Raw genomic sequence first — 13,011 nt, 5'->3', positions numbered from 1 at the left:
GGGAGACTCCAAAAGAATAAAATGTTTTCCATACTTCCCATTCCCAACCCCCTTGCTCTTTATTTATTTGTCATTTGGAGAAGAAACCAGATGGTTCTTTTGCGGAGGATGATCAGAAAATCTGTGAGAATACTTACCTAAAAGCAATTTTGGGAAATTGGATGTTTCGATGTTATGATAATACACGATGGACGTTGTGGTGGCAATAAATCCCATCACGGCCGGCATGAAAAGGTGGAGGTGCCTGGATGCCCGCCTCCTAGAGAGAGCAAAACAGTGTCAGTGTCTAAGCAAAGGGTTCTAGAGAATTCTTCATTGTGTTTGCAACCTTCGAATGAGAACTCACTCAGCTATGTTTCAAAGTCAGACAGCAATAGTAGTTTCTTAGACAGCATGTGAGCAAATACAACATAGTTGTGCTGAAAACATTCATCCTAACACAAAGCATTAATTAAATACAACGAAACAACAGAATCCTTAAAACAAAACATGTATACCCACCATTGTATATGTGTATATGCATTGTGTGTGTGTATGCATGGATTTATACGTTGATCTATAAACTACATGTCAATGCAGGCCTGCTGAAGTAATAATGACCAGAGCAGTAAAAACAATGAGCCAGAAGAGTGAAAGACGTATTTGAGGAAGCATGAGTGACATTGGAGACTGGAATACAGAAAGATAATGCAACTGAACGTAATATCAAGCAAAGTGAGAGGCATAAAGACAACATTTTCTCCCATTTGTGGGTCCTACTATTCTTTATAAATATATAGCCCCATTTATCTATATGTATTCAAATGTCATGGAAACAGAGTGCGGTTACGGGAAAGGAGGAGATGAGCAGAGGGAGAAAGGAGTTCTAAACAGGTACCAACAAGTCAATGGCAAAATAAACCTCCAATTGCTTTAAATAAGGACACACATTAGAATCTCTGTTTTTCCTGTCTTATAAGAAATTCAGATGAGCACACATCTGCAAAGAGCTACCACGAAGCATTATGGGAAAGGCAGCTTCCTGATGGAAGTTTCAGTCCTAGCTAACTGCTATGGGAAAACTTGGAAGTTGCAAAGGAGGTCCTATGAAATGAGAGGAAAATAGTTTTCGAACTTGCTTTTTTTTTAAACTTGAAAGGTTTCTATTATTATTTTTTAGACAGAGTCTCTCTATATAGCCCCAGCTATCCTGGAACTCACTATGTAGATCAAGTTGGCCTCAGACAGAGATCTGCCTGCCTCTGCTTCCCCAGTGTGCTGGGATTAAAGGTGTGCGCCACCACACATGGCTCCAAATCAATATTTGAATGAAAGACATCTTGTGATTTAAGCATTTCCTATTGATTGGGTGTATTCTGTTAATATGTGAGGGAAATATTTTTCACAAGCTATATTTACATTTAAAAGTGAAATCCATTGTTTTTAATTTCCTAAATTAAACTTCTTTTATAAGAAGGACAAAATTCCACTAGAAATATGACTTCATGCAAATTCTGATATTAAATTTCTCTCATCCTTTCCTTCAATCTCTTTGTCTCTATGGCTCTTGAGCTCTATCAATGCCTGCCTCATCTCTGTCTCTTTACAAAAATGATGAGAACATCTGGGAATTGATGGCTACATTAAAACATAAATTCGTAGCTATTAGAGTTATATATTCAATTAATATCAAGACATATAGAAAGATAAAGATACTTAATAGCGGTAGAGATGGTATGTATAAAGCTATTTTTAAAGATAAAGTACACATCAAAATGCTTCAAAGAACAAAACTTTCTGGATAACAGAACAAAGAAATATGAAAACACAGTACTTAGGGAAAGTCACAGAGATCTGGAATTATCCATCAGAAAAATTATGCAGTCAGACAACAATAAAGGTAAAACACAGAGGGACTAGGGAGAAAGTTCAGCAGGCAAAGTGTGTACAGTGTGGAGCTGAGTTCAGAACCCATGTAGAAAGGCAGGCAGGATGTATGTACCCGCAAGCTCAGTGCTCCTAGGAGCCATGTGAATCCGAGACACCTTGGGCGCCAGCTAGCCTGGTGTATGCAATGGCAATGGAATCACATGTCAAATAGGCAGACAGTGAGGACCGACAACAGAAACTGTACCACCCCATTCACACACATGAACATACATGCATCACACACACACACACACACACACACACACACACACACACCAGAAGCAAGCCAACGTGGTTATCCTGTATGGTGGGTGGCAGTTATCACAGTTAATAAGCCATGATCTGATCCCCTCCCCCGGCTCAGCCTGAGTGTGTGCTCTGAGCTACAGCTCTGCGCCTGCTCGCACCCAGTAAGATACTGGACAAGCTGGGTCACTTACGAGTCTGAAACAATGCCTTCTGCTATTTCACAGACATGGACAAACAGGAGTGCGAACGTCAGAATCCATCTCAGGTTGTGCCCGGGAAAATGAAGCCATGTGTTGTGATGAATTTGCACCTTTGAGCTTTGGCTCCCCCACCCTGAGAGAAAAGGGGAAAATATGATTAACAAAAAGGCCATTATAACCAGGAGTGTGATTTACGTTACTGAATGCCGCATGCTTTGGGGAAATTCCTGAAACACTAGAGCCTCACAGCAATGGAAACGTTGGTCTATTTTCTTTGTGTTAAAAATAACTATTTAAGTTAGATTTACAATACCATGGAGGCTCACACATTAACACATGGTACATTGTTCAGACATGACTCTCCACCTCTGAAACAGCGTGTTCATCACTAATGCACCCTCAACTTCTGATTCATCCAACGAGACAAATGAATAATTACAATATCTAAAGAAGATCAACATCTGTAGTCTTTTAAAACTTGAGACCTCCAGGGTCCTAACAAAAAAAAAAAAAACACATATTTGTGGTACAATAGGGGACCCATTTGTAGAGTCAATTCTGAATCACATCAATGTATTTGTGTGTGTGTGTGTTCACATGTGTGGGAGGATAAGCACATGTATGTCATGATGTACATATGGAAGTCCTCACCTTCCACTGTGTTTGACACAAAGGTCTATTATTGGTCACGGTTGACCTGTGAGATTCTGGGGCTTTTCCTGTCTCCCCCTCCCATCTTGCAACAGGAGTGCCTAGATTATAGATATGCAATAGAGCGCCTTTTTTATATGGGTTCTGGGGATTCAAACCCAGGTCCTCATGCTTCCACAGCAATGTGATGAGCACTGTTCAACTAGCATACTATGTGTTTGTCAAGGAAATTGGGGACTGTAAAGATGGTTCAGCAGTTGCATACTGATACTACAGAGGACCAGAATTCTGTTCCCAGCTCACAGATGCTCATAACACTAGCTCCAGCCATGGTCTCTGCATGCATTAAGTATACATGCATGCATACACACTTTAAAATAATAAAGTAAAATAAAAATATTTCGTCATTCACATAAGACTTGAGAATAACTGAGAATACTACTAGTTCCCGCTATGATCACAACAGAATTAAAATCAGTATTATTTCTTGCTCAGATTTTAAGTTTTTCCTCCCCAAACTATAGGTAGAGAGAATATCATCACTTATCTTACACTAGACCAGAATCCCACCTCCATTTGTTGCCCTCCACTTTCCTTCTAGATTTTGACTAAAGAAATAGACAGTTCACTTCGAAAATGAATGAGAAGTTCTGCTAGAGATATTGCAGGTAAGAAATTCTGCGTAGACCAAGGGAGACAGCAGCATCTGTGAGAAAACCCGATTCACATCTCAGAACTTCCAAATGTAACTCACAATTGAGAAGCAAGCTTTCTTAACACATACTCCTGTGGTTTATACTTTCACCTCTAGCAGGCGAGTTCTATCTCTCTCCTGTGATGTTATCATTCCCCTGGATGTCGTACTTCTTTCATACTAAGTGGCCAATGTCATAAATGAACATTCCATCAGTCCTTCTATTTAAATATCCTAGAGGTCAGCCCCTGTGATGACATTGAAGTGGGGGATATCATTGGCTAACTGTGTGTAGGGATGTGAATTATTAACTACAGACCTGCATTAAAATAGCAACGCTTAAGATACCACTGCGGAAAAACTGAGCAGGGTGTCTACTCTCTGCTCCTAGCATATTCAGTGTCTGTACATCTATTTAGCGTAATTTGCAATGTACCAAGTGTCATATTGGTCTCTCTGTACACCAGATAACAGACCATCTCTCTTGGAATGTTATTCCATGATACCTATGGATGTTTCCTTTCTGCTGCTGTGATAAGAGCTCGGACCAAAAGCAAACCTGGGGCAGAAAGCACTTAGTTTCTCTTGCAATTTCCAGTCCTTCAGCAAGAGAAGCCAGGACAGGAACTCAAGCTAGAATCTTGAAGCAGAAGTCTAGGAGGACTGCCACTCACTGGCTTGGTACCCCAGCTTGTTGAGCTACCTTTCATAGACAGCCCAGGTCCACCCATCTAGGCATGGTTCTGACTGCCTCGACTTCCCTACAAGAATTCTAATGTAGAATTGCTAACCAGATAAGCTTCTCCCCTTGCATTAGTCAAGATATTTAGTTTTACATTAATCTTAATCATTTTATATATAAAATGATTTAATGTTTTACAAGTTAAAGGGTCTAATTTTTGCAGTTGTGGTTGGCTGCAATGCCTGGAACCCCCACATCACTCAGGAGATTAAAGCAAGAGGATTTCAAGATCAAGGGCAAACTGGGATGCATATCAAACTTCAGATGTCTGAGCTGTGTAACAGAAACCTTTCTCTAGGAAAATAAAGAGGAAAAAATGAAAAGGAAATGATCTATTTTGATTGTTTGCAGGAAGCTCCTAAAATTATATATAACTGCCCTAAAGAACTGATTTGCGCATGTATAAATGGTTAAATAAAGCATAGTTACAAGATTGTTGTTTGTTTCCTGAGTCAGTATCATTGTATAGCCCATCCTGGACTACAACTCAGGCCAGCCTCCTGTCTTAGCCTCCCAGATGCTAGAACTGCAGGGTTTAGCCACCACACCCAGCCGACTTTGCAAATGGTTTCCATAAGAATCTTTCCCCCTAAGACACAACCTACCAGCCTCCTCCTTTTAAGACCCAAATGTGTCACCCTGCAATTGTTTCCTCCTGCTCCCCAGGAGTCAGCTGCTCCAGCAGGTGAGTTCTCAGGGCGCTTTTGCAAAGGGGCTGACAAGATGGAGTTACGGTGGCTCGTCTGTTCCTGTGGTCTGCATTGGAGGTGGAAGCTCTGTCTTACCCAGTTTCTATCCTGTCTCCATGCATAAGGCAAAAACAGTCCACAAATGCTTTGGTTCTGTCTCACAGAATTATCCTCGCTTCCTTTGAAAGAGTTGCTGCCACACAGCTGGCATTTTACATGTGGAATATTCTACAGCAAGCGCATACAATTGAAACACACAAAAACAGCATCACACTGTCTTCACAAACTTACACATCCACTTTCAAGGTGGAAAACTTAACACGGCATCAGACAGAACCTCCACCATCAGTGAGGCAGAAATGTGAGGTGCTACACTGGTGAGTTTGAGGACTCACCAGTGAACAGTATCAGGGAGGACGTTTGAGGACTCACCAGTGAACAGCATCGGGGAGGATGTTTGAGGACTCACCAGTGAACAGTATTGAGGAGGACGTTTGAGGACTCACCAATGAACAGTATCGGGAAGGTGATAAATAAAAGGAAGACATGAGGGACCAGGTTGAGCGCATCCACAAAGCAGGGGTTTTGGAGAACACCATAATAGATGTTATATGAGGAGATGTTGTTCCCACAGAATGAAAGGCTCATTTCTTCTTATTTGATTAGCCTAAAATGGAGAGAAGACCATGCCAGCATTAAACTTTCTTTCCTAAAATGATGGCTTTGATTGAGGGGACTATAGAGTAAATTAATGCCCTTGCTTTTGTGCCTGGGGAAGCAGCAAGGTATATCAAGGTAACTTTGGGTCTTCCATAACATTCTACTAGGCCTCTTCCCACACCTTTTAAAAAGGGAAAACTCCCGTGCAAAGTGGTGCCTCAGAGAAGTACGGATCTGACTAAGAGAAAGTCAGAGGATAAAGACAGTGCTATGGCAGGGGAAGGAGGAACGACAGTGGTGAGTGCAAAGTCGGAATCTATGATATGAAATTGTTTCCCAGGCTCATTCAGGAAGAATCAACATGAAGGGTTCCCTAGTCATGTTATCTGGATACAGATGACCGGAACGTCTCTCTCTTCTCCCATAGGAAATAGTAACAGAAGCAGACAGGGCTGCAGACAGAAGCTGCTTTTCTCTGAAGAAGAACAATGTCAGACAATTAAGACACATTTAACACAAGGCCTGGCAAGTTAAGGAGATTCCTCAGGCCTCAGGGTCAGACATCTTCTTGGGCATTTGTGATCCAATGGCTTTATTACAGTCACAGTGTGGAGCTGTCACCAAGCTAATTTTAGACACGTTCATCATCCCCAAAGAAACTTAATATTATCCTTTGATCTACTTGCTCCCATTTTCTCATCCTCCCTTCTTAAGGAAGAAGTAACATATTTTCTCTGCTTTAATTCTTTGTTTACAATGTGTGTGTGTGTGTGTGTGTGTGCGCGCACGTGCGCACGTGCAATACAGTAGGCATGTGGGGATCAGAGGACAACTTGCAGGAATCAGTTCTCCCTTCCACCATCTGGGTTAGGTGCTCAAATGCAGGTCATGCATCTTAGCAGCCAGCGGCTTTATCACTGATCCATCTCACCAGGTCTTATGTACTTTATCAACAGTATTTTAAGCACCAAGATGAGTAACTTTCTATGGCACAGGTTCTACCACATTTTAATCTTCTCACTGGTTGATAGACATTCGGTGCATTTAGACTTCTAGGTGTTATGAAAATACCACTAGAAATATTCCTACATTCGAGGTGCTCTGCCCAAGTTGAGACAAAGTCTAGCTGCTGAGCTGGAGGTCAGTGTCCCCATGCAGTATAAGAAGGTGTAGGTGGGAAGCAAACACAGGGCTTCGTGCCAGGCTTCCCGAGGACCTCAGCTTCCACCCTGTGTGAGTGTGAGCCCAGGAAGTGCTCTGGCTATGATTTTAAGTAGAAGATCTTTCTCCTTGCTAGACTAGAAAGACAGTAGAGCTTCCTCCATCAGCATAAGACTTGAGGACCCCCAAATAATCCTCCAGCAACCTGAAACCCTTTGTGTGGTGCCTACTACTTAAATAGCATCAACTTCATTCTTGGTGCTGCCCAGGTGTTATCTGAAGTCCTCAGAACAGGCATGTATTGTTGGTGATGTTGTGGGGGTTTACAGCAGACTATTCTGAGCTTTGTCACCTGGTAGACAACTTGGGATCTGCACCCACTTGTCAGATTTATGACCCGTGCTTTTCCATTCTGTCACTTAGCCACCCACCCATTTTTCTACAGAACCGATCTTAACTGTTCACATTAAAACAAATAGCAGTTTAAGAGTTTAACCTCCGAAGACTTTTCCATATTCATGTTGGATTCTGTTAGGGATATTAAAAGATAATATTTTATTAGCTAACAGCACTTGTCTTTTTTCTTTATTAATTTAATAATTAACATGATTTTTTTTCCTGAAAACAAGATGAATAATATGACAGACAGAATGTAGACAGTATTAGATAAATTGCTGGGAAAATCAAATTTCCCTCAGAGGTCCTAAAAATCATTGCATGAACATAAGTAACTAGTTAGAATGCTTGTATGGTTATATTCCAAATATTTGTGTATAACACTTCACACATATTATTTTTGATAAATGCTTTTGTGTATAAGTTACTGACAGGCTCTAGTTGAGATCTTTTTTAATAATTGCATTTTTACAACAAATTCAAAATTCAGCTATATATTTGGTAAATCATTACACACTAAAAAAAAAAAAAAAACTCACATGGGAGAAAGAATTGAAAACTTCCAAATAGTGACAAAATGGAAGTTAAACATTCACATATGTGTATTAGTAAATGTGTTTTGACGAAGATAGAAAAGCAATCTAAAAACTCATAGCTAGCAATGAGATTTTTAAGACTATTTCCTTGTTTAGTGGAAATGATAAAATGGAACTCTAAGTCATTTTTGTTTGATTCTACAGTGCAGGAGCCCAAATGCAGAGCATTGAACATGCTAAGCAAATGGTTTACTACTGAATCCACTCGATCCACTGCCCTCAAGTTCACATTTCACAGAAAAAAAAATCTAGACGATTTTATTCCCCCTGCTGTGGTCCCTGAGCCTTGCCCTGGTTCCCACTCTCTCCGCTTATATAGCCCTTCTTGCTTCCTTTTGACATCTCCTCAAATGGCCCTTTGACCTTTAGATTTCCATCTCTAAACCCACTGTCCAGGAAGCAGGTTCTAGCAGCCAGCTACAGCAAACCAGAAGGAGGGAACAAGAAAATTTATAGCAGCTATTTTAGTGTCTGTGTCCATCATAGACATTGAATCAAGATGGTGTGTGCATGGTGTGTGTGTATGTGTGTGTGTGTGTGTGTGTGAGAGAGAGAGAGAGAGAGAGAGAGAGAGAGAGAGAGAGAGAGAGAGAGAGAGAGATCAGACCCCTGTGTGTGTTCTAGAATTCAAATCCAGACCCTCAAGGTTCTAGGCATTCAGTCTATACACCAAACTATACCCCAACCTTCTAATAAATCCTTAAGTTTCCAAACAGCGTCTGGGGTTCCAGAGCTCGGGCTGTTGTGAGCATTTGAGGAAGGCTTTCCACTAATGCTCTTGAGGGCTAAACTGTCATCCGTGACTAGTGTCTTCCACCCTGGATCTGGTTAGGCTCAGTTCTGCACAGAAGTCCCAGCAACCAGGCAGCGGATCAAAAGGAGAAACAGAACATCTTTCTTCCCACACACAAAATCCCTCTGAAAGACCGTCAAGTGTTTATAACAGTCATCAGGGCTGGGGAACTGGAAGGAGCAAACTTTAAAACAAAGATCAAAAGTGAAACTTTGACTATGGGATGGCTTGCAGAGCAGAAAACAGAGGGGAGAGGATTTCTTCATGGCCTAACTTCTTGTTTCCTAGAGAGAGTAGCAACTCAAAAGCTTACTTAGTCCACCGCACCTGGGATCTATAAAATGCGGTATTAGTTCATAAGTCTAATAGCTCATCTATCAACTCAATTGACTCTTCCAAAGGAGAACAAAGGCTAACTGATGCAGTTCCTAAAACATGGCAAAACAGCACCATGCATCAGGGACGCCAGCTACTTCTGCCAGCCTCCTCCTTCCAACATCGATGAGTGAGAAGCAATCACCTACCTGCCCACCTAGTTGAAAATGTCAGTTGTGACCCACTGACAGTTCCAGCCAATCCCAGGCTCCGGAATCACCTAAAACAAACATGCACAGGCTGGCTTTCCTCGGAACACATAAAACAATTCACCTGATTACTTGGCACTTAGCACCGCCCTTTGAAGGCACCAAAGGCATCCCTGCTACCCGTGACACTCAGGATGCCCGTCATTTACAAAGACAAACGCTGCAATCACTTCTTCGAAGTTTCTCGGTAGAGACCTCACAGAGTGAGTCTAGCTAGCTGTCTGGCTGATTCTATACAGATCCAAGTAGGAAATTTCCTAACAAAAATAACCACTCGCTTGATGGAATTTTTGATCTCAGTCCATCCATTTACCCTTCAGAGACTGTGACGTTCTGTGACACAGGAAAGCCAATGATGGACACAGATAAGATTTCTTAGACACTGTAATCAACAAGGAGCAAACAAGCAGAAAATAAATAAATAAATAATAAATACCTTGAGTTTGGCTCCTGTACTCAGTCCCCCTACCGGCCACTCGAGCTACCTTCCAAACGCCTGCCCACAGTCTGAAGAAGTATATTTCAAACCAGTGCACCGGACTCCTAAAGAGCGAAAGGGAACAAATTCAATGGATCGAAAACTGCTTCGTGAATAATAATAGGAATAGCTAAGAAGTCCATACATTAATCAGTGACACCTTTCCCTGTTTCCTGTAGGTTTGGGCTCCAGCCTGCAGGGTTGTGTAAATCAGACTTGAAACTTGATCCCCACCTTCTTCTCCTCTCCAGCCAGGGCCCTATCCCCTGAATTCTAGAAATAGCGAGCGCCTAAACTGAGGAAATAGTAGATCAAAATCAACAGCTTACAGCCGGTGACTCTTCAAAGCGGTCGGTGATCGCTCTGTAGCAAGCCGAGGAGCTCGCGCGCTCCATGGGACAGCAAGTTTTCCTCCCCGGTCGGTCGGACAGCCGGCGGGTGGATTATTTTTAGGGTGGGTGGGAGGCCAGCTGCTGCCTCCTATCGCGTTTCTCCTCCGCTGCGCTGCTGAGCTGCGCTGCGCTGCCGGGCCTGACGGACTCCGCCGCGCCCAGGCAGGAAACCGCAGAAGCACGGGGCACATCGCCTGAGGCCCGGGACCCTCCCGACCCGGGACCCTCTCCACCCGGACCCTCCTCAGTCGGGGCCACGTCCACTTGGGATCCTCCATCCACCCTTCCCCGGAGCCACTTTCTGCGGCTCAGCTGCTCCGCTAGGGGCGAGCTCAGGGGAGATGTGCCAAACCAATGCCATAAGCCGCCGCGGCCCCCAAACTCCACTAGATAGTGGAACTTGCAAAAACCGACGCTTGAACCATAAAAACTAGGGTTGTCAGATGTGAAAACACGGAAGGTACCAGCTCCGCAGTCAGCCTTTGCTTTGACCACCAAGAAACAGATTTGGAGTTGTCATCCCTTCCAGCGGAACTGGGAACTGAAGGGTTCATTCTAAACAGAAGAACCCGCCACCAGGCTAAGTAAGCGCGCATGTCTTATTTGGATGGGCAGGCACAGGGCAGAAGCTTCCAGTGACCCGAGAACTTGTCTGCTTTCTAGACTTATTAGTGGCCCTTGACGAGTGATTTTGATTCTGAGGTTCGGCACCAACAGTCCTTTCCTGTTTCTGTGCTTTCACCAGCTACAGATGGGATTAACTCTTGAAACAACACAGCCTACCTAGAACAAGGTCAACTGAAGGCAGGCTGTGGTGGTGCTCTTCTGAAATGTCGGCGTTCGGGAGAAGATGCAGAGAGTTCAAAGCCCAGAGAACTACACAGAGAATTAGAAGCCAGCTACACACACACACACACACACACACACACACACACGTGCGCGCGGGTATTTGATATACATATGTACGTGTATTGTTCCATAATTAGCTTTCCCTCTGGAAGTAAGGGGTGAATTTTTAAATTTTACTTGTTTCGGGGCTGGGGATGAAGGTTTCAAACCCTGGTTTAGACTCAGACTGGCAGTAATCCTCCTGACTCAGTTTCTGGATTGTTGGGATTGCAGATGTGAGCCACAATCATGCTGGATAATTTTGACCCCACTAACTCTTGAATAAAAACCCTTGGGATTCCCAAGGGCAGGTTTGGGGTCCTTTTCAGTAATCAGCGTTTTCAGCAACTGTCCTGATCAGATAAAGGAGTCAGCCCGGCGGGTTGATGCCTGTGAGGTTCCTCATACAGTCCCCTAGGGGCCCTGGCTGCTGAGCTGAACTCAGAACCCCATGGCTTCCTGACCTCCAAGAGTTGGTGCAGAAGCTGACTCCAGCACAGTCGGCCCCAGGGGATGGGAGAACGAAGCTGCTTTCTGGGAAGATCCACGCGACCTTGGCCAGTTTTCCGGGACCAGTGTGTGCCACTGCCAGGAGCCAACAAGGCCCGAGAGAGTGGCACCTGGGAGGGTCCCGGAACTGACCTTCCAGCTTCAGAATGACATTCAATTGGACACTATAGTGAGCCTTTGGGACCGGAGGAAAAGAGTGTGGTCTGAGACCTGGGAATCTCAGAACTATGTTCAAAGTGTGGACACACCAAGTTGGGAGACAACTGGGAACTGGTAGAGAATGCCAAGTACACAGTTAGAATAGGAATACACAAAAGGAAGTTGAGCTGAGGAGTTTTTTTTTTTTTAAATACTACTATTATTGACACTGGTTTCACATCTCAGTGGTTAAGAGTGCTCTTGTGGTAGGTTCCAAGAACCCATGTAGGGATGCACAGCTCTCTGTAACTCGAGTTCCAGGGCATCTGATGCCTTTTCCGGGCCTCTGAAGGTACCAGATACACAAGGCACACATACATATGTTCAGCAAACACACATAAAAATAAAAATAAAATCCTTGTAAAGGAATTATCACTATTTTAAAGATATATATATATAAAGCAAAGCACATGGGTGGCTGAAGGAGGAAGTGCTCAAACAAGCCTGGGATATAGAATAACACCAAAAGTACACATGGATAGATGATTGATTGATAGACAGAGATAGATAGATAGATAGATAGATAGATAGATAGATAGATAGATAGATAATAGACAGACATGATGGATAAATAGATAGATATAGATAGAATGGATGGATAAAGATAGATTATAGAGAATATAGATAGTTGAAAATGATGGATGGATATAGATACGGCATGATAGATGATAGATGGAGGGTGGATGGACAGACAACAGACAGACAGATGGGGAGAATGAAAGCCAACAAGGGCCAAGGGATACTAGCTAGGATTCTGGTTATCATTCCCACTCCCTATGCCCTTTACTGGACAATTCTATCAGGTCCCCCTGACTTCAGTAAAACAAACCATGGTTCATGTGTCACAGGCTTCAGGCAAATGTAAATGGCCTTCACATTACTAATCAGACCCCCTCCCCTGCAGAAACATTCGTGACTGTGTTGTTCTCGTGCTATTTTACTATGCATGTTTTTATTATTGCAATAATAACACATAATCTGTCTCTTTTGCAGCCATTATTTTCTTTCCCATGACACTTAAAACAGGCCATAGAAATAAATTAACTTGTTGCATAATATTCCATTCTGTGGCTTAAACACATGTCCTGATATTGAGCTTGAAATTCTGGACTTTCCATACTATCTGTTCCTAAACAATTTTATTTTTTTTAATTTATTCATTTCTTTATTAATTAATTAAAGATTTCTGTCTCTTCCCCACCACCGCCTCCCCTTTCCCTCC

The 13,011-nt window shown here is 42.9% G+C and overlaps 1 protein-coding gene across 4 annotated transcripts in view; it reads right to left on the bottom strand.

The window, feature by feature from the left end:
• The window catches only part of Abcc9 (ATP binding cassette subfamily C member 9), a 124,383-nt gene extending 113,773 nt beyond the window's left edge, over window positions 1-10,610 (bottom strand). For 2 of the 4 annotated variants that reach the window (XM_050135243.1, XM_050135245.1), the window contains exons 1-5: window positions 10,131-10,289; window positions 9,760-9,866; window positions 5,640-5,800; window positions 2,349-2,490; window positions 138-259 (exon numbers count right to left, since the gene is read on the bottom strand). In XM_050135243.1, the coding sequence (XP_049991200.1) occupies window positions 138-259; window positions 2,349-2,490; window positions 5,640-5,781 (406 nt within the window). In that variant the 5' untranslated portion in view covers window positions 5,782-5,800; window positions 9,760-9,866; window positions 10,131-10,289. Of the gene's footprint in view, window positions 1-137; window positions 260-2,348; window positions 2,491-5,639; window positions 5,801-9,263; window positions 9,335-9,759; window positions 9,867-10,130 lie in introns of all 4 variants that reach the window. The other 2 variants (XM_050135244.1, XM_050135246.1) reach the window with 2 other exon arrangements.
• Window positions 10,611-13,011: the final 2,401 nt, after the last annotated feature.

Source organism: Alexandromys fortis, unplaced genomic scaffold (genome assembly GCF_014885135.2).
Source record: "Alexandromys fortis isolate MF-2015 unplaced genomic scaffold, M_Fortis_MF-2015_v1.1 scaffold_21, whole genome shotgun sequence".
In the NCBI taxonomy this organism is placed as follows: Eukaryota; Metazoa; Chordata; class Mammalia; order Rodentia; family Cricetidae; genus Alexandromys; species Alexandromys fortis.
The sequence above is the reverse complement of the archived record's forward strand: the minus strand, read 5'-3'. Positions and strand labels throughout refer to the sequence as shown.